This window comes from Typopeltis vanoorti, chromosome 7 (assembly GCF_054136105.1).
Source record: "Typopeltis vanoorti isolate ZY-2024b chromosome 7, IOZ_Tvanoo_1.0, whole genome shotgun sequence".
NCBI classification, from domain to species: domain Eukaryota; kingdom Metazoa; phylum Arthropoda; class Arachnida; order Uropygi; family Thelyphonidae; genus Typopeltis; species Typopeltis vanoorti.
Genome location: NC_143555.1, coordinates 96,260,485 through 96,287,399, shown reverse-complemented (window position 1 = coordinate 96,287,399; position 26,915 = coordinate 96,260,485). Strand labels below are relative to the sequence as shown.

The window sequence follows — 26,915 nt, the reverse complement described above, 5'->3', positions numbered from 1 at the left end:
TAAACCTGAACATGCACGTTTACAAAAATGTTCGAGGAAGCTGGGGGTGTTCAGACGTAGCGCTATCAGTACAAAGAAGTGTTCGCATCGTGCAATGTTATTCCTTGGTGCGATGAGTCCATTGATTCATGCCGCTACTACTACGACTAAACACACACGCTAGTAGCACATGGAAAAACGGTTTCCATTTTGTAACTGGAGTAAAAAAAATTGCTTTGGATTAGAAATCAAAATTTTTCTCTCTGACCTTTCATAGTTCAATCAGTTAACGACGATGCTGTTGGGATAGGAGACCTCAATTCGAATCCCTCTGGTAGACTTTTCAAATGAAGGTGAGTTAGCTGGTTTTATACGGTGGTGGAAGATGAATTTTCTTCCAGAATCCTAGGTTTCTGGAAGAAAGCAGATCGGATTAACTATCCTGTCGTGATATTAATTAGGTTTCTATGAAGCCAAGTAACGGATAGCAATTAGAGGATGATGCAGCGCGATATTTGCGTCCTTATATCCGTTTCCTTTTTGTGTTCAAAGATATTCTGCTCTTATTAAAAAGACTGAAATTAATAAAAAAAAATCACATTGATAAATGAGAGCTTTTATATTATTTTTGCAGCACAGTTTTATTATATCATTCGAATATATCTTTTTCAAGTATTTAATTTTTAAAATGCTATTTCTTAATAAAAAATATATATATATCAATTTGAAGTCTCTTTTTTTGTTTAATTTTTATTTGACTCTTGACCCAATTCCCGACTATCGCTGTAAACACATCGAACATCCCATCGGTATAAATACTTTATTACATCACAATGCCTTATGTCAACAGCACTCAAATCACCGCCTAAGAACGATTACAATACGCGAAGGGTGAAAGCCACATTCAAAAAACGTTATGCTTTTAAAGGGGCCAATGATTTGCTACAAAGGAAGGGATGTTTATATCCGTTCACTGACTGAAATTTATTGGTCATGCTGCTGGCTTATTATCAGGTTGGATAGCATACGCGCATGCGCACTAGATTAAAAAAATCCTTGGATTTTTTTTATCTAGTATAACGTAATCACAAAGACATGGCATCGAAATTCAACGGTAAAAATGAATGTAAAAAAGCAAAAAAAAAATCACATTTTATGTAGTCTTGAATAATTACAAAATTATCAAATCTAAAATTAATTAATTACATTGTTCAGAAATTAGTATGTAAACGGACATCAGTAAACTGATTTTCAAAAATCGACTTGGGGAGAAAAAAGACAAATGAAGTCAAAATTATTTCAATGTGTTTTCCCATTTACTGTCTTCTGTCTTTTTAAAAGGACCAGTCTTTTATCGTATGATAAAGATTGCAAATATGCAAATGAGCTTACGGTGCACTCCTTTATCTCATTTAGTGTCCATCTGTAAGAAGTTTGGAGACATTAAGAGTGGCATGACTGTCGGATATTTTTATGAAATGTCAGTCTCGATCACATGAAGGGAAATTATAGCAAAACGAAAAGACAGATCATTTAGAAAGAAGCAAAAGTATACTTAGAGAAAAGATTAACGATTCTGTATTTCTGCCAATGATTAATAGCTTCGGTACTAAACTAAAAAGATTTAGAAAAATAAACGTAATATTTTGCAAAGGATTTTTTTTTTTTTTTTGAAAGGGGGCCACTTTGGAATTAAACGTCGATAGCATATCGTCTAAGGACATCCGAAAACATAAGAAGAAAATTACCTGCATGTAAGAAAATCTCAAGAAGCATAACATTAAAGGATTATGAGATAGAAGAGTACTCACATAAAACCTAATTTCACTTTGACTTTTTTTTTTTTTTTTTTAAACATTTCGGTTTGGGAATAACAGCCGTTGTCGAATTATGTTTCCTTGATGTGTAGAGAAAACATTGTTCGACCCATAATGCACCATTGTTGATGAGTGTCCTTTGTTGTCGTCGGAACAATCAGCTTTTTTTTGGTGATTGTTTAAAGTATTTCCAAGTCACTTTAGGGACATGCTTATAGAAAAAATTAATTATTCCAAATACAGTATGTTGAAAGTATTGAGGCACACACACTATATTTGAAAGAAACCTAAATTATACATATTTAAATAACACGTGTTTGTTTGACATAACCAGTCCACGTTACTATTTACGAATGCACTGATGTGGTCCGAGTTCCAATCCATCTCAAAGATGTTTATTGAGACTCTATGGAAGTAATTAATCTCTTTTCTATTATGTTCATCAAACGATGTCTTAATAGCACCTGCATTATGACAGCATTTCTCGTATTAAAGTGACATGGGTCTGTTTCACAAACGTATCCTAATGGAGGAAGCATAACATCATCCAGAAGTGTTGCATGTACTCGGGCATCTGAAGTGACTCTTCGCTGAATCCCACACTTCACGAATCGCTCAACCATGTTCTGTTGAGAAGCTCAAGCCATGACACAGACAACAAAAAGAGAAGTATAAGAAAGGAGGTCAGATGTCGTGGAGAAATGCTTCTCTCCTCGACTGCCATCTTCTTCTTGTAAACACGTCAACTTGTGGAAGGTCATTTAGATAACACATCGGCCTAATCAGCTGTCTCCAAACCCTAAAGTAGATCTTTTTTTTTGGAAGCCATTCCCGTTAGTGAGTGACTCTACCGATGATTAAATATATATATATATATATATATATATATATATTGTGAGTTCAACAAAATTTCATCACATTGGCCTGTAGAGTAAGATAGGCTGAGAGTCAGCAGAGAGTAGGAGAGGAAATAAAGATAGAGTGCATAGTGGTAGAGTAGGTTAAAGAGGCCTCATTTGACCTGTTTTAGCTGTTTCCCCCCCAGGGGCGATTCTAAAACGGTCGTTGATTTTTCACTTTAGAAGAAAAGGAAAAATCCTAAAAGGAAACATGTAACAAAAACAATAACATGAAGTACAGAGAAAACAAAACTATAGAAAGGACTGGAAACCAAAAATAGAAAGGTGGGGGGAAGGGTCTGGCCTGAGTGATGCATCTCTCAAGGAGTTGCACCGCCTCATTGTAAGCCTGCGCTTCTCAGGTTCTCAAGCCCTCCCCAACCTGTGGGAACTAGAGAGCAGTATAGCTATGGACGGGAAAACCACGGGATGGTTATTGTGACTGTCGTTTGTTATGGGCAGTCATTATTCTTTTAGCCACCTCACTTCCCTTGGTCATGTCTAATTTGGAGAGAGCTATGAAGAACGCCGATGCCGCCTCCTCGTCTATGTCCAGGGCTACCTGTACTTGCTCAGGGGTGATTTTGCTGATGTCTTCAAGAAATAAGTCACCCCATTTTGCACTAACTAATTTGGGACCATATTTCCCCGGAGGAAGAGCTCAGGTTTCCCCCCTATTCTCACTATTGCATTTTTAAATTTTTCTGCCACCCCAGGGATACCTTTAACTAGATGCTTTAGAGTCTCCCCTGCTTTTGCATGAGGAGTCTCTAATTCTTCTGTTTCTGCTGGTTTTATTTTTTTCATCTCCTTTTTCCTCTGGACTGAGTGGTCTTTTGAAGGATGCGCTGTTTACCTCCATATTTTCTGTGTCATTTTCTTTCTCTTCTTCTCCTGTGATTTCAGCCTGTGTGGGAGCTTGTTTTTTGGCTGGTTCTTCATGGATTTCTTGCTTCTCTTTCTTGGGTTTGGATGCTATGGTTTCTGTAGCGGCATTTTTTTCTTATGGCTTTCCTTAGATGGTGTGGCTTTCTGCTGCAGCCTTCAAGTTTGGAGAATCTTTCTTTCCTGTATTGCTTGGCGGTGTTGCTGTGATGGCACCTCCCATCATTTCTGCCAGGGTTCTTAATGGGCAGATGTCCACTTTGTGGTACCACATTTCAGGGCAAGCTGCCTCACACTTATCCAGGTTGTGGCCTGGTTTGAGGCAGTTTCTACACTTCGTTTTCTGGCAGTCGGCCCCAAGGTGGGTGAAGGCACCACATCGGAAACATTGTTTCTTTACGCCAGGGTAATTAATCATTACACTGGCAGATCCAATGACAATAAAGTTGGGAACTGGCGTTTTCAACTCGAGGGAGATGGTTACTTCGCCTGACTTCCATGTGGGATTTTCTGCATCATTTAACGCTTCCACGTTGAGTACTACGCCCCATTTCCCGAATATGTCGTGGATAATCTTTAGATCAGTTTCAACATATTCCAAAAGGAATCTGGGGATTCCAAGTAACTTGGTGATACTTCCCACCAAAAATGGGGCTATTTTTTTCCCATTACAATCAAAACCTCCGAGTAGTTTATCTCTAATTTGTATACTTCTGACAACTACTTGCAAGCGGCCACTGCCGAAAGGAGTAAATCCGAAAATCTGGTCGGCACCCACTGTTTCGATGAGGGCTTTGGCTGAACATCGGGGATGCAGGTCGGCCTCCACTTCTATTCCGAGTGTCCGCGTACGCAGCAAAGCCATAGTTGGTTGGGGGGACTAGGCTATTCCCACCACTACCAAGTGTTTAATATTTCCCCTGTACGGGGTTTGGGAAGATCTGTAAATTTCCGGTTAAATATCGTGAACCCCGATGGGACTCGTACCGATATTAACGGATAAGAACAGATACTACGAATTGCTAGTTAAGCACCGTTTTGAGAAGGCAGAACACTTGATCTTAGCCAAAAGGCCGAGAAGCAATAGATAACGAGAAACGAAATAGGATCTACGGCTACCGCCCTGAAGGGTAACCTATATATACATATGTATATATATAAATATACATATGTATATTTATATTTATATATAGAATATATAAATATAAATAAGTTATGTATATTTATATATATATACATATGTATATATATAAATATACATATGTATATATATATACATACAACAACAACAACAACGTTACTGGCTTGCTGGGTGAAGCATAAAATGCTTTTTATTTTCCCCTTTATCTGTGTGGAGAAGCTTGATGGGGGAGGTTGTGACACTTATGCTCGCACTTTGTGAACTATGGAGTTAGCTCTGTTCTGCTGAAAGCAGGATTGCCTTGGGTCTTTTGTGTTTTTGATAGTCATGTTCACTATAACTGGAAGCTTGTCTGATTAGTGGATTGGGATGAGAATGTGCCTTGCTGAAGAACTTTTCCGCATGGTCATGAAGGAGAGAACGGATGTCAGGGGTTCCGGTTTCTCTGTGGATCTGCGTGTTTCTGACGAACCATGGGGCGTCTAAGATCATCCGCAGGCATTTGTTTTGTATCCTCTGTAGTTTCTGGATGTTAGATTTGGATGTGTGACTCCATGCCGGGGATGCATATGTGATTACTGGTCGAATAACCATCTTATATAATAACAGCTTGTTGCGTTTATTCAATTTGCTGTTGCGGTTGATTAGGGGATAGAGTTGGGCTATGGTTCTGGATGTCTTTGTGCCTATGAGCTTGATATGGCTGTTGAAATTTAGCTTTTTGTCTAGCTGTACTCCAAGGTATTTGGCTTCTGTCTGCCATGGTATCTTTTTCCCGAGAAGTTCAATATCATCTTGGATGAAGGCTTTGCGTCTGGTGAACAGTATAGCTGAGCTTTTGACGGGGTTTACTTGTATCCTCCAGTCGGAGAACCATTTCTCTAGCTTTGTGATAGTATCCTGGAGACGACTGATCGCCAGGTGTGGGCGGAGAGATCTTGTCATTATGGCTGTAATGGAAGTCCTCAGGTTCTGTGGAATGTCCGCCACGTAGATTGTGAAAAGTAAAGGAGCCAACAGGGATCCCTGTGGTACTCCTGCCAGGATTTTGCGCCTAGTTGAGATGGTGCCGTTTATTTTTATCTGCATGGATCTGTCAGTGAGGTATGATTTTATTAGACGGGTAAGGTTTGTTGGAATGTTGGCCTGAATGAGTTTATAGAGTAATCCTTGATGCCGAATTCCAAACGAACAATCCGGAAGCCGAATTGTTCGTTTGGAATTATTCCTATTTGGTCTGATTTTTCTTGTAGTCTTGAAAGGATAATTTTTTCAGCAATCTTTCCCAGGTTGGAAAGCAGGCTTATTGGACGGTAGCTTTGCGGGAGTTGCGGATTGTTTCCTGGCTTTTTTATTGGTATGATGTCTGCTGTTTTCCATGCAGAGGGGAAGTGTTGTATCCTCAATATTGGTTATGTTAACCAGGTGTATAATAGCCTTTCTAGGAAGGAATTTGATGATTCTGTTAGTAATTCCATCTGGCCCTGGAGCTTTTTTGTTGTTTAGATGTTTTATGAAGTTGGTTATTTCAACTGGAGTAGTGGGGGTGATGCTGGCTGGTTTGTCTTCGGACTGACTTAAGGTACGCTTGACCTGCTGGTGGACTTTATATATATGGGTGATGTTTATATTATCATATGACGGGCTGCATTGTTTTTCTAGGTTTTCTGCTATTGCTTCTGCTTTTTCTTTATCAGTGTGCGCCGTTCCATGAGCAGTTTGCATGGGCGGTAGGGGATTGTGTTTAGTGCGCAGAATCTTCAGAAATTTCCATATTGTGTGATCTTCTGGGTTGAGTGATGATAGTTTATTGTCCCAATCCTGGTTCCTGTGGATTTGAAGTGCTTTTCTGACTTGATTGTTCAACTTGTTCAGAGTTTTCTTGTCCTGTGGGGCTCTTGTGTTGTGGTATCTTTTCCTGGCTTTGTTTTTTGTTCTGATGAGGTCCATTATGTTTTCTGTGAGCCGACCGGATGGGTGGTTGGTTGTGGTTTTGGTGACTGTTTCTAGTGCTTTTTTAATTTAGCTTGTTAAATTGCTTATTGCTTCATCTATTTCTTCTTTTTTTTGTGGATGATTGGTACAGGACCAATGTATTTTGGTAGGATTTTAGCTAGCCTATTCCACGATATGAAGGTGTGCTGGTGAGTCAGTTGGTCTTGCGTGCCAAGTTTGATCAGGATTGGGTTGTGGTCGGATGATAGTTCATTGAGCGTCTCTAGTTTGTATTGATAACTGATGTTTCTAAGGATAGCTATGTCAAGTACATCTGATCTGCCATGAGGGCTGTAATGAGTGTGCTCAGTGGATCCTGCTACCACAACTGAGTTAAGTGTTGAATAGTTGTGTAGTATGCGACCACTTCTGTTGTTGGTGGTGCTGAACCATGCTGTGTTTGGCGTTCAAGTCACCTACTATGATGGTGGGGTCTGTGGTGCCGAGGACTGCATCCAGGTCTGTTCTCAGTAGAGGATTGCTTGGTGAGTTGTAGGCAGCAAATATCTTGAGGCTTCCAACATTGTTTGTGTGGACTTGTATTCCTGTGGTTTCCAGGTTTGTAGTCTGTGGGTTGGATATTGCATTGTGGTGGAGGTATGGTTTGATGTAGATGGCAGTGCCTCCCCCTCTGGAGCTGAGTCTATTCGTTCGGTATATTGTGTATGCTCTCACTTTTGGGTTGTTGGCAGGTCTTAGGTGGGTCTCGTTGATCAGCATTATATCCGGGTTGTGTCTTTGTGCGAATTCCTGCAGTTCTAATGTTTTGTTGGTGAGGCCATTGGAATTCCAGGCTGCAATTAGAAGCGAGTTAGGTTTTACTTTTGTTTTATTCATAGTTGAGTGCTGTGAGTATGGAATGGGTTCCTTGCAGGAATCTCTTTGTGGAGGATGGAGTTGGGTTTGTTCTGCTGAATTCCTGCAGCATAGTGGCTAGCGAAGCAGTCAGTATTGCTGTGATGTTGGAGCCTATTTGATTGCTTTGTATTGTGTCCTTTGGGCGGGCTGCTTCTGCATAAGTCTTGGTGGAAGGTTGAGCCCTTTCCTGACTTTTATGGATTGGGTTTTGGTGGTTTGATGACTGTGCAGCAGAGATGCTTTGAGTAGTGGTCCAGATTGGGGGAGGTTGGATGGGTCTTGTAGTTCCGTGATTTCTGGGATGGTGGCTGCATCCTTTGTAGTTTGCTGGGTGGGGACCTCCACAGTTGGCTGGTGTGGTTCTTGCTTTTGTGCATGTAATGTTTGATGCTTCTCGCCACACTTCAGGCATCTGAACTCGGCTTTACAGAGTCTTTGGGCATGGCCAAACTTTTGGCAACGATGGCATTGCCCTGCTGATGCCCTTTTCCAGAGTGGCTCTGTTGATATTTTAAGTCCACAGACCGCAGTTATGTCATAAATTTGTCTTTGTGTGTTCTGTATCTCAACCAATACTAATGGCATCGGTTGTTTATCGGATCTGTACATCCGGCTGGCTTTGATAGGTGTTAGGCTCTGCTGGGTAAGGTCAGCCGCGATCTCCTCGGAGGTAATGCCTTCGGTGACACCTCGCAGTACAACCTTTAGATTTCTTTCGCTGCTTAGTGCGAAGGTGTGGTACTGTAGTTTGTTGTTATCCATCATTTTTGTTATTCCTCTGTAGTCCGTGACTGTTGTTGGTTGAATTTTTACACCTTCGTCAGTGTTTCTGGCCCAGGAGTATCCAATTTGATGTTCTCTCAGGTTTCTTGCAACTGTGGTCCATTTTTCCTTTTCACGGAGAATTACCGGGGGGACCTTTTCCCTTTTTTCAGGGACTATTTGTGAGGGTGTTTCGTTTTCCACATGATCATCCTCGATTCTACGTCTCTTGCCCGTCTGTTCTCCTGTGAAGACCGTCTGACTGAGGCTCTCGGGCAGGGAGATGGATGTGTCATTGATCTCTTCCACTTCGCCCTCCATATCATCGGATTCTTCCGGCTGTGTGTACAAGTTTAGCAAACCTGGCCATTCAGTATCAAATTTTTTAAGCAGTAATTTAAACAATTTTAATGCTTGCTCTTTGTTTAGATGCTCTAGCAGATCAGTAATATTATCCATGTCTGTCTTATTTGTTGTTATATCTAGTAGGTAGTGATTGGAAAATTGCTTATGATCGCAATTAGAAATCCCGGAAATTTTGTAGAGGATATTGCAGATGAAAAGGATTGCCAGCAATATCGAGCGATTATCTAAATGCGCAAATCAATAGTACATGAAATTTCAGAAAATGAACGCTTACCTCTATATATATATATATATATATATCATTTATCATTCAAAACTATCGCACTGAACTAATACGCGAGCCGCCATTTGCATTCTCCTGATCACTTCAGGTCATCCACATGCAACCGATAACCTTATAATTAAACTACGAATATATAATTAAACTACGAATATATACATACCTTATCCTTATAATAAGGACTGGCTTAAAGGGGCGAAGCAAGAATGCTTTTCATCTTCCCCGTTATCTGTAGAGGACAGTGTAGGTATAAGGTGTTATTGTGCTATTGAAGCTCTGATCATGGCAGGAGGGTAACAGCAATAGCCGAGCCTCAGTTAGAACTTCATTGGCTACAGCATTGCCATCCATTACCCTCCAAGGGTATTAGATTGACAGTCGATTCCCACCCGCCATATATACATACACTCCTTCTTTAATCCTTTTGTATAATGTAATCAAAATATCTAAGAGGTGTATTTATAGATATAGTTAATCTTTTCATAATTCTATGGTTATACAAAAATGTACAAATAATTTACTTTTATTATATAACTTGCTTTAATATTCTATAAGTAATATTTAAAACTATAATATTTAAATTACAGATTTCATGTTTTTTCATTCTCCTATACAAAATGGAATTCCAAAGTTCCTGGACACCATTATTAACGGTATGAAACACCGTTGTGTGTGTATTGCTGTAAGGAGTGACAATATTCCTTATTGAGGTACTTTGACAATCTCGTTTTGACCATTGTCTTCGTGTACCCATTCGTTACTGAATGAAACTATTGATTTATAATTTTTGTGGGCTTTTCTCTGAAATAAGAATGATACGTACGCATCATTGTTCTTTTCTTTCGCCCTAGTGGTGTCATCGAATAAATCATAATATTCATTCTGCGATCGACAACCACCGTTCTATCTTGCAATATCATATTGACCTTCCAAGATGCGATATTTGCTGTCAAAAGGCATCTCTGTTGATTCCTTTTCAATTTCACTCGATTAATAATACGATCAATCATTGTCATTAAGATTAAATAAATTGGACTGCTAATAATTTAAAACAAAAATCAAAATTTGCCCAAATTCCAGAATGACACAACAACGGTACCTTATTGCATATACACAAACTATTACAAACTATTCTAATTTAATTATAATCTAATTTAAGGAAGAGGTTATCAGCATTTTTTGGTCATCAGCATTTTTTGTCCACACAGATAACTCGTCTTTGATTGTCATTCAGCTAAGATACTGGGGGTTCGAGAGTAGCATATTATCATGGGCGCCTGCAGAGGGGGTGAGGCAAACGAGGCACTTGCCCACTCTGGGATCTACTTGTAAAAAAAAAAAAAAAAAAAAAAAACCAAAATATTAAATAATTAAATAAAAATTCATTGATGTAATTATTTGTCTCCAAGCTTTGCCCCCTCCCCCGGAAAATTTTCTGCGGAGGCCCATGAGTGTAATAATTAATAGTAAGGGCCTGATCCGTTTAAGAGCCTGGAGGGAGAGGTTTTTGCTGTTAACTGTATAAATAAATATTAACTAACTTTTGAATTGTTGTTGTTGTTGCTATGGTTTGGGTCTAGTAATTTGCATAACTCTGTGTATGTGTGTGGTGTCATAAACAAATAACAAATAATAGTGTGAGATTACATTCCGTGATTGTAATTAAAATCGGTAGCCAAGTGGCTCAACCATAGCGAGCCACTTGGCTACTGAATGACGTCATCAAGTTATAGGTGATTTGTTTCATGCAGGCTAAACAGATTATCTCATGGGACAGTCCCTACAATATATAATTTCTATAAAACCAATTATTATTATTAATATTATAAACTATTACACTTTTTTTATAATGTTAGTCAAGTAGCTTTTATTTTATCGCCCTACATGTTTCCCCAATTTTTTTCTATCAGCATCTTCAGGGAATACAAACTAGTAAGCTATATGAAGGTAACAGACTAGGTTATAACTGATGGTTCTAATTCATACAAAAATTAGTATTGTGCGAGACGATGCGCGTGTGTCTCGGGAACGTGATTTATTTGTTATGACTCATGATGTAATTGTCATGAAAGTTCATTTCTTTGATGTTTAATGATCTGATTAAAGCTCTCCAAATTTCTGGTAAGGCTAGACCTTGATTCTTATTTATTTTTCCTATTGAACGGGCGACCGTAGCTGCTTCCTTGAAGGTTGTTGAATGGTAGTTATCTTCTATATAGGGCATAAGGCTCTTATCCCACTCAATGTGATGGTTGGTAGAGGCAAAGTGGCAAGAAAGGCCTGAAATGTCTTGTCTGTTGTTTCTGACATACCCTATGTGTTCTTTCTTTCTCGTTTCGAAGCTTCTAGAGGTCTGACCTACGTAACTAATACCAAATGAGCAAGGTATATTATATACTCCAGAGTACTTGTAGAAAGGATGAGGGTCTTTCGGTGATCTTAAAATTTCCGAATAGTGTTGACTGGCTTGAATGCTACTCTGATATTATGTGGTTTTAGGTTAGCCAATTTTTTGGAAATGCTGCTGACAAATGGAATAGTCATAGTTGTGATGTATTGGACGTCATCACGTTGTCTATGTGGTATATCAGTCAAGAGAATCTTCTTGTAGAGTCTTTTTGGATAACCATTTAAAGATAGCTCTCTGGATATCGTAGTTAATTCCGTTTTTAGGTCATCTTGGTCTGTTGTGCACTGTATAGCTCTTTTCTTGAGCATATGGATAATGCTAAGTTTCTGAGCTATATGATGAGACGAGTTGAAATGTAGGTAACGTCTAGTATTTGTAGGTTTTCTATACACAGATAGGTTGACACTATTATTGGTTTGTTTGCTTAGTTTACTTAGTTTGTTTACCTAGGAATGGCAGTTTTCCATCTTTTTCAATTTGTAATGTGAATTTGATGATATGGTGGAAACTATTGATTTGGTTGAGGTAATCCTTTAGTTCTTCTTATGATCCTTTAGATCCCAAATGAGAAAGATATCATCAACATATCTGTACCAAATTTTAGGTTTTGGAATGATCTGAGATAAGATTTTATCCTCTAGATCTTCCATGAATAAGTCAGCACAATAAAGAGAGAGAGAGAAGGGGGGGGAGCTACCCATGGCTAATCCGGTGAGTTGTTTGTACACAGTTTTTTGCCAAATAAAATAGTTAGAAGTTAAACAGTGATTGAACAAAGTAGTGATGTTTCTTGGGAACGAGTTGTCTAAGATGTTGATGACTTCAACCACTGGAATGTTTGTAAACAGAGATGTAATGTCCAGGCTTGCTAATATATCCTCTTCATAGATAGGGATATTTTTTAATTTATCTATAAAATGTTGTGAGTTTTTAATATAAGTATCCGAGACGTGAATGTGTTGTTGTAAAATCTTTGCAAGGTACTTGGACAGTTGGTAAGTAGGAGAATAGATTCCATCAACTATTGTACGTAATGGTATACCTTCTTTATGAATTTTAGGAACGCCATGCAATCTTGGAGTTAACGGGTGCATTGATTTTAGCTTTCATATTACTTCTATAGGCCAGTTAGTCATTCCACGTAATAGTTCATTGGTGTCATTATGGTTTTTTAGGGTAGGATCCGTACTGAGAACTTCATAGACAGACGTGTCAGATAATAGATTTTTTATTTTTTCTTCATAATCGTTAGTATTTAATATAACTGTATCATTGCCTTTGTCGGCTTTAAGTATCATTATGTCTTTATTATTCTTTAATTTGAGAAGCGTTCTTCTTTCTATTTGGTTAGAGTTGGTGTTAGGAGATCTTGACGGAGCTGAAAGGAATATGCTGCTTTTTAAACGTAAGTCATTAGCTATTGGAAGTGGTAGCAATGAGAAGGCTTTCTAAGTTGCAGATGAACTCTATATTAGGAATGGCAGTGGGTTTTAAGGCAAATCTGAATCCTTTTTTGAGAATTGAGATCTCAAGTTTTGTTAAAACGTGTTTAGATAGGTTAATTATCACTTGGTTATCTGATAGAGACGGTTTGTAGTTGATATGATTATCATACAGCATGTTGAATTTACCAATTTGTGTCTTTTTGCTGTGGTTAAAGGTTTTGGTAAAACTGTTGCTAATCATATTATCTAATAGTTGACATGTCTCTGCGTCAAGATTATTAGAGATATCTGTGAATAAGTTATAGCATTGTGAGTCTATTTTGCTAAGCAAGAATCTCGTATGGCAAATTCTTTCTCTGAGAAGTGCAAACGAAGTTTGTTAGTAAATCATGTTAGCTTTTTTAGTTTTATAATATTGTTTTAGACGAAGAAATTTTGGGATCACGCTATTGTCTCTACATCTTTTTAAAAAAGTCAGATGGTTTAAATATCTACCTATTTAATTGTCCTGATTGTGCTGACTTATTCATGGAAGATCTAGAGGATAAAATCTTATCCCAGATCATTCCAAAACCGAAAATTTGGTACAGATATGTTGATTATATCTTTCTCATTTGGGATCATACGAAAGAAGAACTAATGGATTATCTCAACCAAATCAATAGTTTCCACCATACCATCAAATTCACATTACAAATTGAAAAAGATGGAAAGCTGCCATTCCTAGGTAAACAAACTAAGTAAACTAGGCAAACAAACCAATAATAGTGTCAACCTATCTGTGTATAGATACTGGACCTACAAATACTGGACGTTACCTCCATTTCAACTCGTCTCATCATATAGCTCAGAAACTTAGCATTATCCATATGCTCAAGAAAAGAGCTATACAGTGCACAACAGACCAAGATGACCTAAAAACGGAATTAACTACAATATCCAGAGAGCTATCTTTAAATGTTATCCAAAAAGACTCTACAACAAGATTCTCTTGACTGATATACCACATAGACAACGTGATGACCTCAAATACATCAGTACTATTACTATTCCGTTTGTCAGCAGCATTTCCAAAAAATTAGCTAACCTTCTAAAACCACATAATATCAGAGTAGCATTCAAGCCGGTCAACACTATTCGGAAATTTTTAAGATCACCGAAAGACCCTCATCCTTTCTACAAGTACTCTGGAGTATATAATATACCTTGCTCATGTGGTATTAGTTACGTAGGTCAGACCTCTATAAGCTTTGAAACGAGAAAGAAAGAACACATAGGATATGTCAGAAACAACAGACAAGACATTTCAGGCCTTTCTTGCCACTTTGCCTCTACCAACCATCACATTGAGTGGGATAAGAGCCTTATGCCCTATATAGAAGATAACTACCATTCAAGAACCTTCAAGGAAGCATCTACATTCGCGCGCACAACTGAAAACCTAAACAAGAATCAAGGTCTAACCTTACCAGAAATTTGGAAAGCTTTAATCAGATCATTAAACATCAAAGAAATGAACTTTCATGACAATTGCATCATGAGTCATAACAAATAAATCACGTTCCCGAGACACGCGCATTGTCTCGCACAATACTAATTTTTGTATGAATTAGAACCATCAGTTATAACCTAGTCTGTTACCTTCATATAGCTTACTAATTTTGTATTCCCTGAAGATGCTGATAGAAAAAAATTGGGGAAACATGTAGGACGATAAATTAAAAGCAACTTGACTAACATTATAAAAAAAGTATAATAGTTTATATACATAATAGTCAAGTTATTATTATTATTATTATTATTTTCGGGAAAGAAAGTTTTTTTTTGGGGGGGGGGGGGGGATAATTATTATTATTCCAGGTTCGTTTTGACAACTCGTCTGTAGATTTCGATGCCTTCCCCCCCCCCACAATTTGTTTTTCAAGAAAGGGCAGAAACAGGTTTCATTGCGTTGTAGCGAAGTTTCATAAGTTAGACCTTGTCAAAACGCGAGTTTTTATCGGGATCAGATGAGCAACGAGAGAAGGAAATCGATCAGTCAAAGAGCAGTCTGATCAGTACAGCTGATAGAGTGTGGCTGTAGGATCATCTATCTTCCAAGAGGAGTCTGCGAAAAGATATGGCAATTTAATACTTCACTGAAAGTTGAAAGAGAAATAACTGGTTGGTGTATTGAGTGTCCACGAACGGAACAAAATACAGACAGTAAAAAAAAAATAAAAAATCTAAAAAAAATAATACATTATTGATAAGTGAGAAGTTTTAATGATTAGTGAACTTTTTTTTTGAAATTTTAAGTGAAATTTTCGGAAGAAGAGTTTTTTTTTTTTTTTTCAAGACGTTAATGGCTTTGTATCCATAATAAAGTAGCAAGTCATTAAAACACTTATTATTGTACTTGGTTTTTGTTCTCTTTCTGTCACCAAAGCACGCGCACAACAATAGAGAATTAAACAATGTCATCTGAAATTACCATGGCAATTTTAAATCAGTAGTTTGCAACTTTAATTGTTACAGTCTCTTTGGCTGGCTTTTTGTGTGTGTGTGTGTGTGTGTGTGTGTGTGTGTGTGTGTGTGTGTGTGTGTGTGTGTGTGTGTGTGTGTGTGTGTGTGTGTGTGTGTTCGGTGCTGTCACCTAGCGACAATGTCAAACAAGTAGATAATAAAAACGTCCCATTACGAAATCTACGATAAGCAGCATCTGAATGGGATTAAATATTAACGGATTTCAATAACAGATTTAAAATCTGAGGAGGACAAACTGCCACAGAAAAGAGCAAACACGGATTCTCAATTCCCCGAATTCCTTTTATTAGAAATTCCTTAGCGGTAAAATCGTTGGTTTTTCGTAACATCTTGCGTAAATGGCGGTAAAATTTTATCAATTCGTCTCACGACCCCTTTCTTTTTACCCTCCCCCAGTGTCCAAAAAAAAAAAAAAAAAAAAATCCAGGTTTTCTCTTTTGGCAGAATTCACAAATGGCTGTAAGACACGTTATATATAATGCGTTGCTATGACAACCGCGAGCCTCGCTCTTTTCTTCGCTTAACTAGATCACTTCCGATTCATAAAGTTGTGTCAAGGAAGCAGCAGAACACCCACTAATATTATCGGTAACAAGATGCAGTAAATATCAGTACGGCGTTATGCCAAACGCAGCGTTCCACTGGACGCGTGACATTCCCACTAGTCGCGTTGCTAATGAACGTGGAAGAAAGTAGAAATTATGTTGCCTTGTTACCAGACAATGAGTCCTACGGGAGTCGTCCGTAGAACGGCAATCATCCCCCATTTGACATTCATTATTCATATTTTACGATCATCCCATTTATTGGCTATTACGTAATTTGCAGTTCTTTTATTTTTTTTTCTTTTGATGATTTTTGATTATTTGATCAAATGCCGTTATTATTAAAGTTGAATGGTCAGCTCGATATTATTCATTGAGATTCTTTTATTAGCATACTTCCAAATATTATTTAAAAAAATAAATAAATAGACAATAAATATTTCTTCTTTATTCAGATTTTGTTGCGACTTGAGTTACTTATTTTGAGAATCACCGTACCTCCCTCGGTATCAAAATTTCCCTTCCTCTCAAAGACCTGGGGTTCAAATCCCGTTCAGGAAAAAAAAAAAAAAAAAAAAGGAACCTCCATTGAGTTACCCGATTTCATATGGAAGAATATTCCATCATATCACACCTCTCTTTCTCTTGCTTATCAATGTCTGCAGTCCACGTACTCTTGTTGTGGTTATAGCCTTTCGACCGTTTAGGGGCAGCTATATACACGCCATCATCTAGGGAAATGACTATGAGCAAGGTGGTTTCCCGTTGTCTTCCTTGCCGTACTACATCCTATGACTAGTATGGCAGGACTGTAGTACCCCCTGAACACACAGCACGCTGTGTGTTCACGGGGCCAGTTTGCCTGCTTGCGGGATGAAAAAAAAATCCAGGATAAACTGAAAAAAAAAAAAAAAAAAAAAACCCTTCTGTCCACGTTCAAGACCGGCTAACTTGGCTATGGCAGACCCTTAGGCTCCTCACGTCGTCGACGGGAATAGAGCCTAGGACACTCCTTCCCCAGACATATGGTTACGAAGCGCAAGGCCATTAGGCTAACCGCGCGGACCCACGTACTCTACTATCCAAGTAATCTACATTTATAATCTTGATATTATCCTTGTAATCTTTCTTTGCACCCTTTCCACATTTTTTTTTTTACTCCTCTAACGAACCCAGGAGACATCTATGCACAGTAGTCCAGATTGATAGATTCGTCGCTCATTCGGTATAGACGAAGCCCTTAGGTCGGAAAGAACTGGGTTCGATTCCCGTCCATACGTGAGGAACCTTTATCTGGTCTCTTTCGACCGAAGGTGAGTTAGCCAGTCTCATACGGAGGTAGAGGAGTTTTTCCACCTGGAAACTCGGGTTTTTCGTCCCTCAGAACAAGCAAACCGGCCCGTAAACACACACGGATCTACAGTTATAAAATACCAGTACAGTAACAAGGGTATGCACTGTGGCAAGTATCTAACTAATTTGCGATCCCCTACCCCAACCCAAACATGACAAATATTTTGAAAAATTTAAATATAACAAGTTAAATTTTACTAAATGCAATATGTTAAATACAGGATGTTTCAAAACGAATGTCCCGATTTGAAAATTGTATATCTCTGCAACCACGAACCACCAATGAATGCGACTTGTACCACGTGAACGGCCTTGGCCCAGAGTTTGATATGACGACTGCTAGATGCTACTACTAGGTATACAATAGCCGCTACTTAGTTAATGAGAAGATGGCGTCTCATTAAATATAATTATTTGAAATCGGGTCATTCTTTTTGAAACATCCTATACTTACTATTAACCCCATCAAAATGAGTTGCAGTGTGTTGCAGAATTTGTATGTTGCAGAAATTAAAAACACAATATATATATATATATATATATATAAAATAGCGGACTTTTATACCTATTTATTTATTTTTATTTTTTACGTTTTGCATCCCAAACCTAGTTGCGCGTGGCGGACGCCTCTTTCGCCACGCCCTCGTTACGGCACTGTAAAATACACACTTAATCCCTCATTAGGAGGGCCCAACCCGTCCTAAGGAACGGAGTAGGAAGGGGAGAAACCCCACGAAATAAATAAGTCCAGATTGGTCATATCAAGGCCTTGTAAAGAGGCAAAATGACTTCCTTTTTTTTTACATGTCAATGTTCCTTTCAACATCGTTATTATCCTCTGAGTTGTTAACAATATTATTGATTGAAGCGTGGAGAAAATTGTGTCGAACTTAATGCACGATTGCTATGTGTTTCACGGCAATGCAGAGCTGCTGCATTCTGCACAGCATCATACAGGATGCGAATGTGGTCATGCATGCAGCTCCTGGGAGGTGTTTTTCACCTGTAGTCCTACCATTAAGATGCATCTCACACATAGCAGATAACAACGTGTCTTTTGTTCCGTTCACCATTTTTTCCCCTTTTTTTTATTGCTAGAAGAGGGTTTAGTGCTTAGAGCAGCACTTACAGAAAAGTGTTATCATTGATCACGGAGATCCCACTCGAGGAGATGCGACCCACAAAAACTTTCCCCTTTCTAAGGTTTTCAAAATGATTAATGGTAACCTTTTTTTTTCTTTCTGTCTCTCCCTCTCTCTTACACTCTTCGTCTTTCGTTCTTTTACTGTATCGTATACCTTACCGAAAAGTGGCTGCATAATGTATTCAGATGTGTCCGCCACTGTGAAACCCATAAAGGAAAAGGGCCATTTCTTTGATGAAAAGAGACAAGTACTGATTACAAATTTGCTGCAAACTTCTGTGAAAAAGATAAATGTTCGGTTCGTAATAAATTTGAGTTCCTCGAAGGCAAATATACTTGTTAAGGTGTGAGAGTTTTTGTCTTCTTCTATGTTGAATATCAACCATTAGTTGTTCTTTTGTATCCTAAGAAAAGGATGATGTACCGGAAATTACTTTTTGATTTTACTTTCCAACAGTAAAACGGATTTCCGGCTTATTTTTTAGTTCCATTTCCATTTGTGTAATTAACTGCAAATAAAGTAATATTAGCATAAGAGAACTGCAGCAAAATTCAGTTTATAAATGACGTCACAATCGAAAGACACAGCAGAACTCAATAATGGATCCGCTTATATTGTTGAAGAATAAGCAGAGTTTAACAATGATCCAGCAAACGTCATAAGCTACGTCACAAGAGAAAAACACAGTGGAGCTCAGTAATGGATCTACTTGTATTGTTGCAAGAATCAGCAGAGCTTAACAATGAATATTGTAGATATGTTTGTTGTGATTTTTGAATTATTTACCTGCAGATGATCTGTTTATTACTGAATGCTTGTTAAACTCAATTGTTAACTTGCATGCGATCGTTATGGTTCATTTTAGAGCTTTTATATCGATTTTTTTTTTAAAAATCCAAGCGTTTTCTTCTTTATTTTTTTTATACTTCCAGAATGTTTAGCAACAGTCATTTCGTTGCTCACACAATATGGTCTACTTAAGGTTTATGACAAATTCTACTTTTTGATTAGAGAAAAACAGCAATATATAAATCGATATATTAGATCAATATTTCCTTCTCTTTTTTTTTTCACCCTGTTCTGGTCTGTTTGTTCTTATATTATTGCTGATCGTAAAAGTTCAGTGCGTGGTTGTTTTCCAGCAAGAGTGATTTATGCATTTCATATAGATTACTGTATGTATAGTGTATCGGAGAATCCATTAGTATGCCATGGAGAAGATTATAGAATAACTTCCCCAAACGGGAACAAAACTAATTTGTGTGCTTTCTTTCATATTTTTTTAAGAACTATTTTAAAATTCCTTCACACAAGCACGTTCACCAGGCAGAAGGGTCTAGGAGAGACGAGAGGGAGATGAGGAGGAGTGGGGAAAGAAATGAATAATAAAAAAAAAAGGAAACTATTTGCAATAGGTAAACTTAGAATTTACCTCGGCAGGGAAGTTCTGTCCAGATATTGTGTGTTCAGATCCTCTATCATCTGTACGACCATAATGTAGATGAATCTCGTTGAACCTATAACGATAGGACAAAGGACCGCCTGTGATATTAATGGGAATGGAAGGATTCAGAGTGTCCAGACGAAACATCACACTGTGTCCAGTGTTTACAATGGTTCCTCTGACCTGAAAAAGACGTGAAATTTAGTAAAGGCTGTTTATTATTAAATATTCTCCTAATACAAAAAAAAATCAGTCTTTCTATTAGCTTTGTTGAAATTAACAATCATTGTTGGAAAGCAGACGATTGATTTCGTTTGTTTAAACAATGATCCATTTTTTCATTGTTGAAATTAACAATTGTGATTCTTTAAAACAAAAGCGAAATTAAACAGTGTAAAAATCCCTGATAACGAGGTTAATGATTATGAATTATCTACAGTGCTGATTGGTTGAAATCACTACATGTATAGAGCACAGAAAACGACTTTAGATATTAATAACAATATTTTCTCTAAAGAACACAAAACACCATTGCAAAAAAAAAAGAGAAAAAAATACATACGAACTTTACGTATATTAATATCTTATTCCTATAATAATAATAATAATAATAATAATAAATTCTTTTTCTTTGTAAATTTTCTTTTATTGTCTTTTGATATTTTTAAATTCTGGCTCCTGACGTGACATTTTTGAACTGTTGACTTTTAAATGGAGCTAAATTAGCTGCAAGTGATCACTGAAGTTGACAGCTGTTACTTTTAGAGTATAAGATGATTAATTAATGCCATCCAATGTTCGATGATAAATTAACTAAGTGACACAAGCTTGTCACCATGTAATGGAGCGGCTAAGGGACAGACTAGGGCTACAAGCATCATCTATCTGGAAACCGAGAAATTTGAAAGACAGCCCCAGTATACCGAACACAACTAATCAACGCTACATAACAATCTTTGCCACTTTTGTAAGACAATGGAAATTTATTATTACTCATTATTATAAAATTAAATTGTCACACTTTAATGTCGTTTCAACCTGTTTTAATTAATCATTACAAACTAAATTGCACATCTGTGATCAAAGTAAAATACAATTTAAAATTATTTTTTTAAAAAAAAACATGGAAAATTCATAATCTATTGAGCACCGTGAAAATTATTGGTACATCACTAGGGGGGGGGGTGTCGTTAAAATAGTGTTCTAACGCAATTCTATCATACATCTTTAGACGGTTATTTTATCGATTTGTATAACAGGCATATTTATCTATAGTTGCTGAAGACAGATTTCCAATAAGTTGTTGAGTCGCATAGCTGGATGCACATTAGATAAATACGCAAGAACAAAAGATAAATATCGGATATATCCGGTAGTTTGCAATGTCACACTCAAACGCCCAAAATTCTGTTTTCATTCACTAAGTTGTATATAGATGCTTGCCATTTTTCCAGTCTCATCAGAGGGGGGAATGGAGAATCTCTAGGATCTTATGCACAGTCACCTGAAGTTACCTGTGCATCTTTGCATTTTTATGAGCTTGTATGAAGAGCATTAGATACCTTTAAATGTTTATAAAGTCTGAAGATTTCTTCATTTAACGAACTTGCATTTTCGGATGCGTGTATGTGTGTGTGTGTGTGAGAGAGAGAGAGAGAGAGAGAGAGAGAGAGAGAGAGAGAGGTTTCGTTTCTATGTGGATGTGAACGGCAAATTTGTTTGGCTGTGTCGAAATTAAGAGTGTGCGACGTCTTAAAAGGCCTTAAGATGTGAATACTTTCACCAGTACGTCAACTGACACACAACTATATAGTAACAAGAAAAGCAAATAATAATAATAATAATGCAGCTGAAGCCTCCGGAACCTAGTCAGTTTTAACGATGTCCTCTGGCCATGAAAGACTTAGGTTCGAATCCCGTGTTGGACAGGAGGTTTTTTTCCTTGGATTGGGTCTTTCCAGCCTACATCAGAGCTTTTTCATCTGAAGGTGAGTTAGCTAGTCAGTTAGCATACGGACAGTTGAGTTTTTTTATCCTACCGGAAACTCAGTTTTTTTTTTCATCCCGCGAAAACGGGGCAGAAAAACACGCCCAATATACAGACTGAAAAGACTACAGGAATGAGGCTTAACCACCTTATTATATCTATACGTAAGTGTAAAGCAGATGAGTGTAAAGAATGTAGTTAAAAAAAAATAAAAGATTTGATACAAACCCAGCATCCTGCTCAGAAAATTTATGAACCAAATCTGTAGTTGAAATCATCTATTGAGCCACATTTCAGGATATAACAGTGATTTTTTAATATATATATATATATATATATATATTAAAAAATTATATATATATATATATATATATATATATATATATATATATATAGCTGTTTTTACCTTAAAGATCTTCAAACATGCTAAAATTAGCTTTGATTAGTAAATTGTAAAATATGCAGGGGAAAAAAACAATTTCTTTCTTTTTGTGTGGAATTTAGCATAGAAAATCGGTAAATAAAGCCCCTTACGAAAACAGCAGTATTTTAGAATTTATTTATTCGGATTGTATTGATTTTCTTCATTCGGTAAATAGAGTTAGCTTGTGTTGCTACTAAATTTAAACCAACGCCGATTTTAATGAAATAATTGAGTACAATTAACGACAGGTTCGTAACAGTCCGTTTTTTTTTTTTTTTTTTTTGATTACTAGAAGGATGTTTCGGAGGGATGTAAAAGATGCCAAAAGAATGAGAAAAGGGAAGGGGGGAGGCAGAGAAATAGAAGTCAGGAGCGCACAGCGGCTATCAACGCTATGCATTGCCCAAGAGTCGTCAACAAAATGGAACTTTTCCCGAACCGTGGAATAGATTTCAGGAGCATTCAGAGAAAGATGGATGAAGGGATGGTCGAAGGTTGAAAACAAGGACATAAGGAGAAATAAATCAGCAAGTCTTAGTCTGGAAAAGACACGCAAAGAAGGTAATAAAATCAGAATTACTGTCAGCAGTGAAAGATCGTTTGTGACCGCTCCGACCTTTCATTAAAGAGACATTAGTATCAGTTACGTGAAGGATCTGTCTTTGTATTTATAGAAAAGCTCTTTCTTCCGTCACAAAAATCCTTACATGACTTTTTATATATTTGAAACGTTCTTTTTTTATTTGAAATAGATTTATTTTTCATTTATTTTATGAATATACGCGACTGGAAATGATTTATGTAATTTTCTGTTCAAAATTAGACATCACCAACTATCGTACTCATTATAAAGTCCATGAAAATATTTTTATTATCATTTACTTGTGCGTATTGAGAAATTGCTGTAATAATCCCGCTGTTTAAGTTGCATTAAGGTGTTTATTCTTAGTTTATTTCTTTGATTAACCAGCTGACATTATTAAGAACGACTTTCCTGTCCAACATGCAACCTACGAAAACGAAAAAAGGAAGTTGACACGAAAGGCAACAGCTGTCAATGGAATAATAAAAAATGACGTGAAAAAGAAGCTTTTTTTTTTTTTTTCTCGGTGAGTCCTAAAAGGAGACACGCAGAATCAAATAGAGACGTGAAAGCAAAAGCGAAAACAACGTTTTAATAATACTAGCCAAAATATTGAGTTTAAAATTAAAAAAAAAAAAAAAAGAAGATTTCCCTTAACAATCACTTTATAAGCAACTATTTTCTGCGACCAATACGGACGTTAGTAAATACGAAAGGCAAGTATCAATTAAGGAGATTATAGCCTGGAATAATACCCAATTAACTGCTGTAACAAAGCACGTTTCCAACAACAATACCCATTTGAGTCCAACAGATCTACTTGGCAACAAATAATCACTAAACAATTAACTACAATTGAGTCCAAACAATGAAACTCCTAACAATGAACTTTCACTTGTAAAGCACTTGCTAATAGAAGCTTCACTCTATATCCATAGTCTGAAGATCGTCACGGATAAATTACTTACGAAATTAGCCAATTTCGACAATTCATTTTATTCTTAGGTACTACAAGCTCCTGTTGCAAGCTCTATACATGAGTATTGTTTGGCTTACTCCGGTAAATTTTCTTTTGCAAATTCTCTATTGGTTCACTTGTTCGGATAAGGTTCAACCAGTCAGAATGTTTTTATATAAACCAGATGGTGTAGTTGGCTATAAAAACTATAGGTTCGGGAGCTATTGTTGATGGCCAGTAAACTTTATTGTACCCCATCAAGTATCTTGCGGAGGTACGTACGTATGTTACTTGCCAAAAGCACGCGCCAGGGATCGATAGACACACAGTTTATTTCGATGTTCGCGTGAGTTACGTGATGTGAGAGTGGGCTAGTTGTACATGTCGCATGAAAGAGCTTTTGTTGAGAACCCATTTTCAAAGCCTACCTCCTTCAATCATGACTTTGAGATCATGTGCTATGAGGAGAGAGTGATTGATTCCTACGATGTTTCGGTTAAGCTTTGTTGTCATATTATTATCCTTAACCGACTTTCACGTTGGCTCTATGTGGTCATATTGTTTAGCGGGAGAGAGAGCTGTGGCTCTGTTCTCCCGAGTACAGCTCGTTCGACGGACTAATACACAATAAAAGACGATGTATAGATGACATTTAATATGTTTGTACACAACAATAAATAAATATATCAAATATAAGGTAATCTAGATTTTTTTCCCCTTCCCGAACTGGTTGTTTATAAATAATTTTGGGAAAATGTTTTAATATTTTTTTATGTATAAATATTTGATTTATTTTCTGTTTTGATGTACGATATTGTCTTCCAAGTTGCCGTTTTAAAAGTAAATATAGATTTCTCTTTCGTTTTACTCTGCGGACCAATCTGTTTCATTTCTTGATGTATTTCTGAAGTTAATTTTTTTTTTCTCTTCATAGTTTTCTATAGATTCTTTTCTCATTTTCATTTCAAAATGAATTTTGCCCTCAAACAGAACAAAGAAATTAAAAATTGATATCCCTATTGGATTCTTGGCAAATCGTTGCCCAATTTTCCTCCGGGACTTTTGTACTCTTTCCCTTGGATCTGATTGGACCTCAGTTTCTCGGGACACTCCCTTTATATTCTCTTGTTGTTTACAAAATGAAGTTAGATCACATTTTATACAAAAACGGTAACAATCACTTGTTAGGAAGTGCATTTCGTATACCAAAACTTAAATGAAACTCCAATTCTCTTAACAATTCTCCCTACAAATAAGTTTCTTAGGGTGTAATCGTAAGATTAAATCTTCAAACAGAAGAAATAATATGGTTTACAGAAAACATTTAAAACTCATCCTAACTGTAGCTATTTTTACAACCATACTTCTAAAGATTACCCAAGGAAACCTGGATAACGTTTGAATGTAATATTAGAATCTAAATAAGTTGCTTCGGAGAACAGGAATATTAAATAATACGACTGTGTTTAAAATAATGAAAGATGAGACAACAATAGCTTGGACTCCAACAATTAACTTACTTTATTTTTGTATGAAGTTATTGTTGAGAAAACATTGTTGGCTACCACATGATTTATATATTATTATTATAACTTAGCATTTATGAGGAAATAGAATACTGGAAGTCGATAAAGTAACTTTTGATAGTATTCTGAATGTAGATTACCCCAAGATCCTGTAGCTTTGACTAATATAATTGTGAACATGGTCTCGAAATTGTTACAATCTTTCTGGTACTGTTTGTTGGGACAATGCTGTTTGCGGGCTATAATTTTTTAAACTGAAATTTGTATCCTTTTTTTATTATTTTTATTTTTTTTATCAAGGATGGAAAGATTTTGGAACATTACATAAGCACCTGCTAAGCTGCTTTGTCTGTCTTTTCGTTTGTATCCATATAGCGGCGTTGATCTGACTGAATGGATTTTGGCTCATTTATGCTTTTTTTTTCTTTTTTTTTCTAGCTCATGAAGGCTTTATTGTTGAAGCAATAAGAAACTAAGCCTTTTATTATGGTCTTATTTGTTTCATGTTTTGGCTTAATTTATTTTTATATGATCTACTTATTATTCTTTCCATATTAGGACAAGTTAATGATCGCTAACTGGTTTTTAACATAACTAAAGGGATAAATGGATTAGAACCCTCAGATGTTTCCAAATGATAAATCGATTGGAGGGGCTTGCAGGTTCTAATCCCTTCTAGGTGAGACGTTTATGAGAGCTTTTCAATGACTTAAATAGAAGGTCGAAATTTTACTCTAGCAAAACTAACTATAATCAGTTTAGTTTCGTCGGGATAGCGACCATGATTATAACACTCCATATAACACTTTTGATTGGAAAGACCTGGGTTCGATTCCCGTTCATGACGTGAGGAACCTTTATCTGGTCTCTTTCGACTGAAGGTGAGTTAGCCGGTCTCATACGGAGGTAGAGGATTTTTTTCACCCGGAAACTCGGGGTTTTCGTCCCTCCGAACAGGCAAACCAGCCCCTGAACACACACACACGGATCTACAGTCATAAAATACATACTTAATCCCTCGTTAGGAGAGTTCAACCAGTCCTAAGGGTGGTCGAGGATGGGGGAGGGGGAACTCCACACAAATAAAATAAATAAAACTGGATAACTCATCTTCTTTTGAAAACGCTCCTGTTAAGTTCTCTTCGCATGCTAGGGGAATCGACCTTAGTCAAACTGAAGGGAAAAATGTTTCAGGGTCCATTTGATCGCACTTGGCAGTATTGCAAACTAGTCAGAGAAACCTCGCAATCAACTCGTAATATATCAATCTCATGGTTGCATAATATTAATTAGTCCACTAAAGCCCAGTCTGAATTTTATGCTCACAGTTCATTGTTTAATGTCAAGTTTGTTAGTTTCGTAGTGTGTGTGTGTGGGGGGGGGGTGCTCTCCTTTCCTTCATTTAATGTGTTGAAAATTTTTCTAGTTTCAATGGAGCCCCTCTGATTGGAGAAAAGCCGGGTTCGAGTCCGTCTGTGACGCGTAAAACCCTCATTCAGGTCTTTATTTGTTTTCAATCAGAGGGTTAGTTAACCGGTCTCTTGCGGTGGTGGAAGGGGTTTTCTCTCGGAAAAATTTTGTTTGCTC

At 37.0% G+C, this 26,915-nt stretch overlaps 1 protein-coding gene across 1 annotated transcript in view; it reads right to left on the bottom strand.

The window, feature by feature from the left end:
- The window catches only part of LOC150104884 (carbonic anhydrase-related protein 10-like), a 155,771-nt gene that overhangs the window by 38,861 nt on the left and 89,995 nt on the right, over window positions 1–26,915 (bottom strand). The window contains exon 4 of the mRNA XM_090396038.1: window positions 19,839–20,033. Coding sequence (XP_090252164.1) covers window positions 19,839–20,033 — 195 coding nt within the window. The remainder of the gene's footprint in view (window positions 1–19,838; window positions 20,034–26,915) is intronic.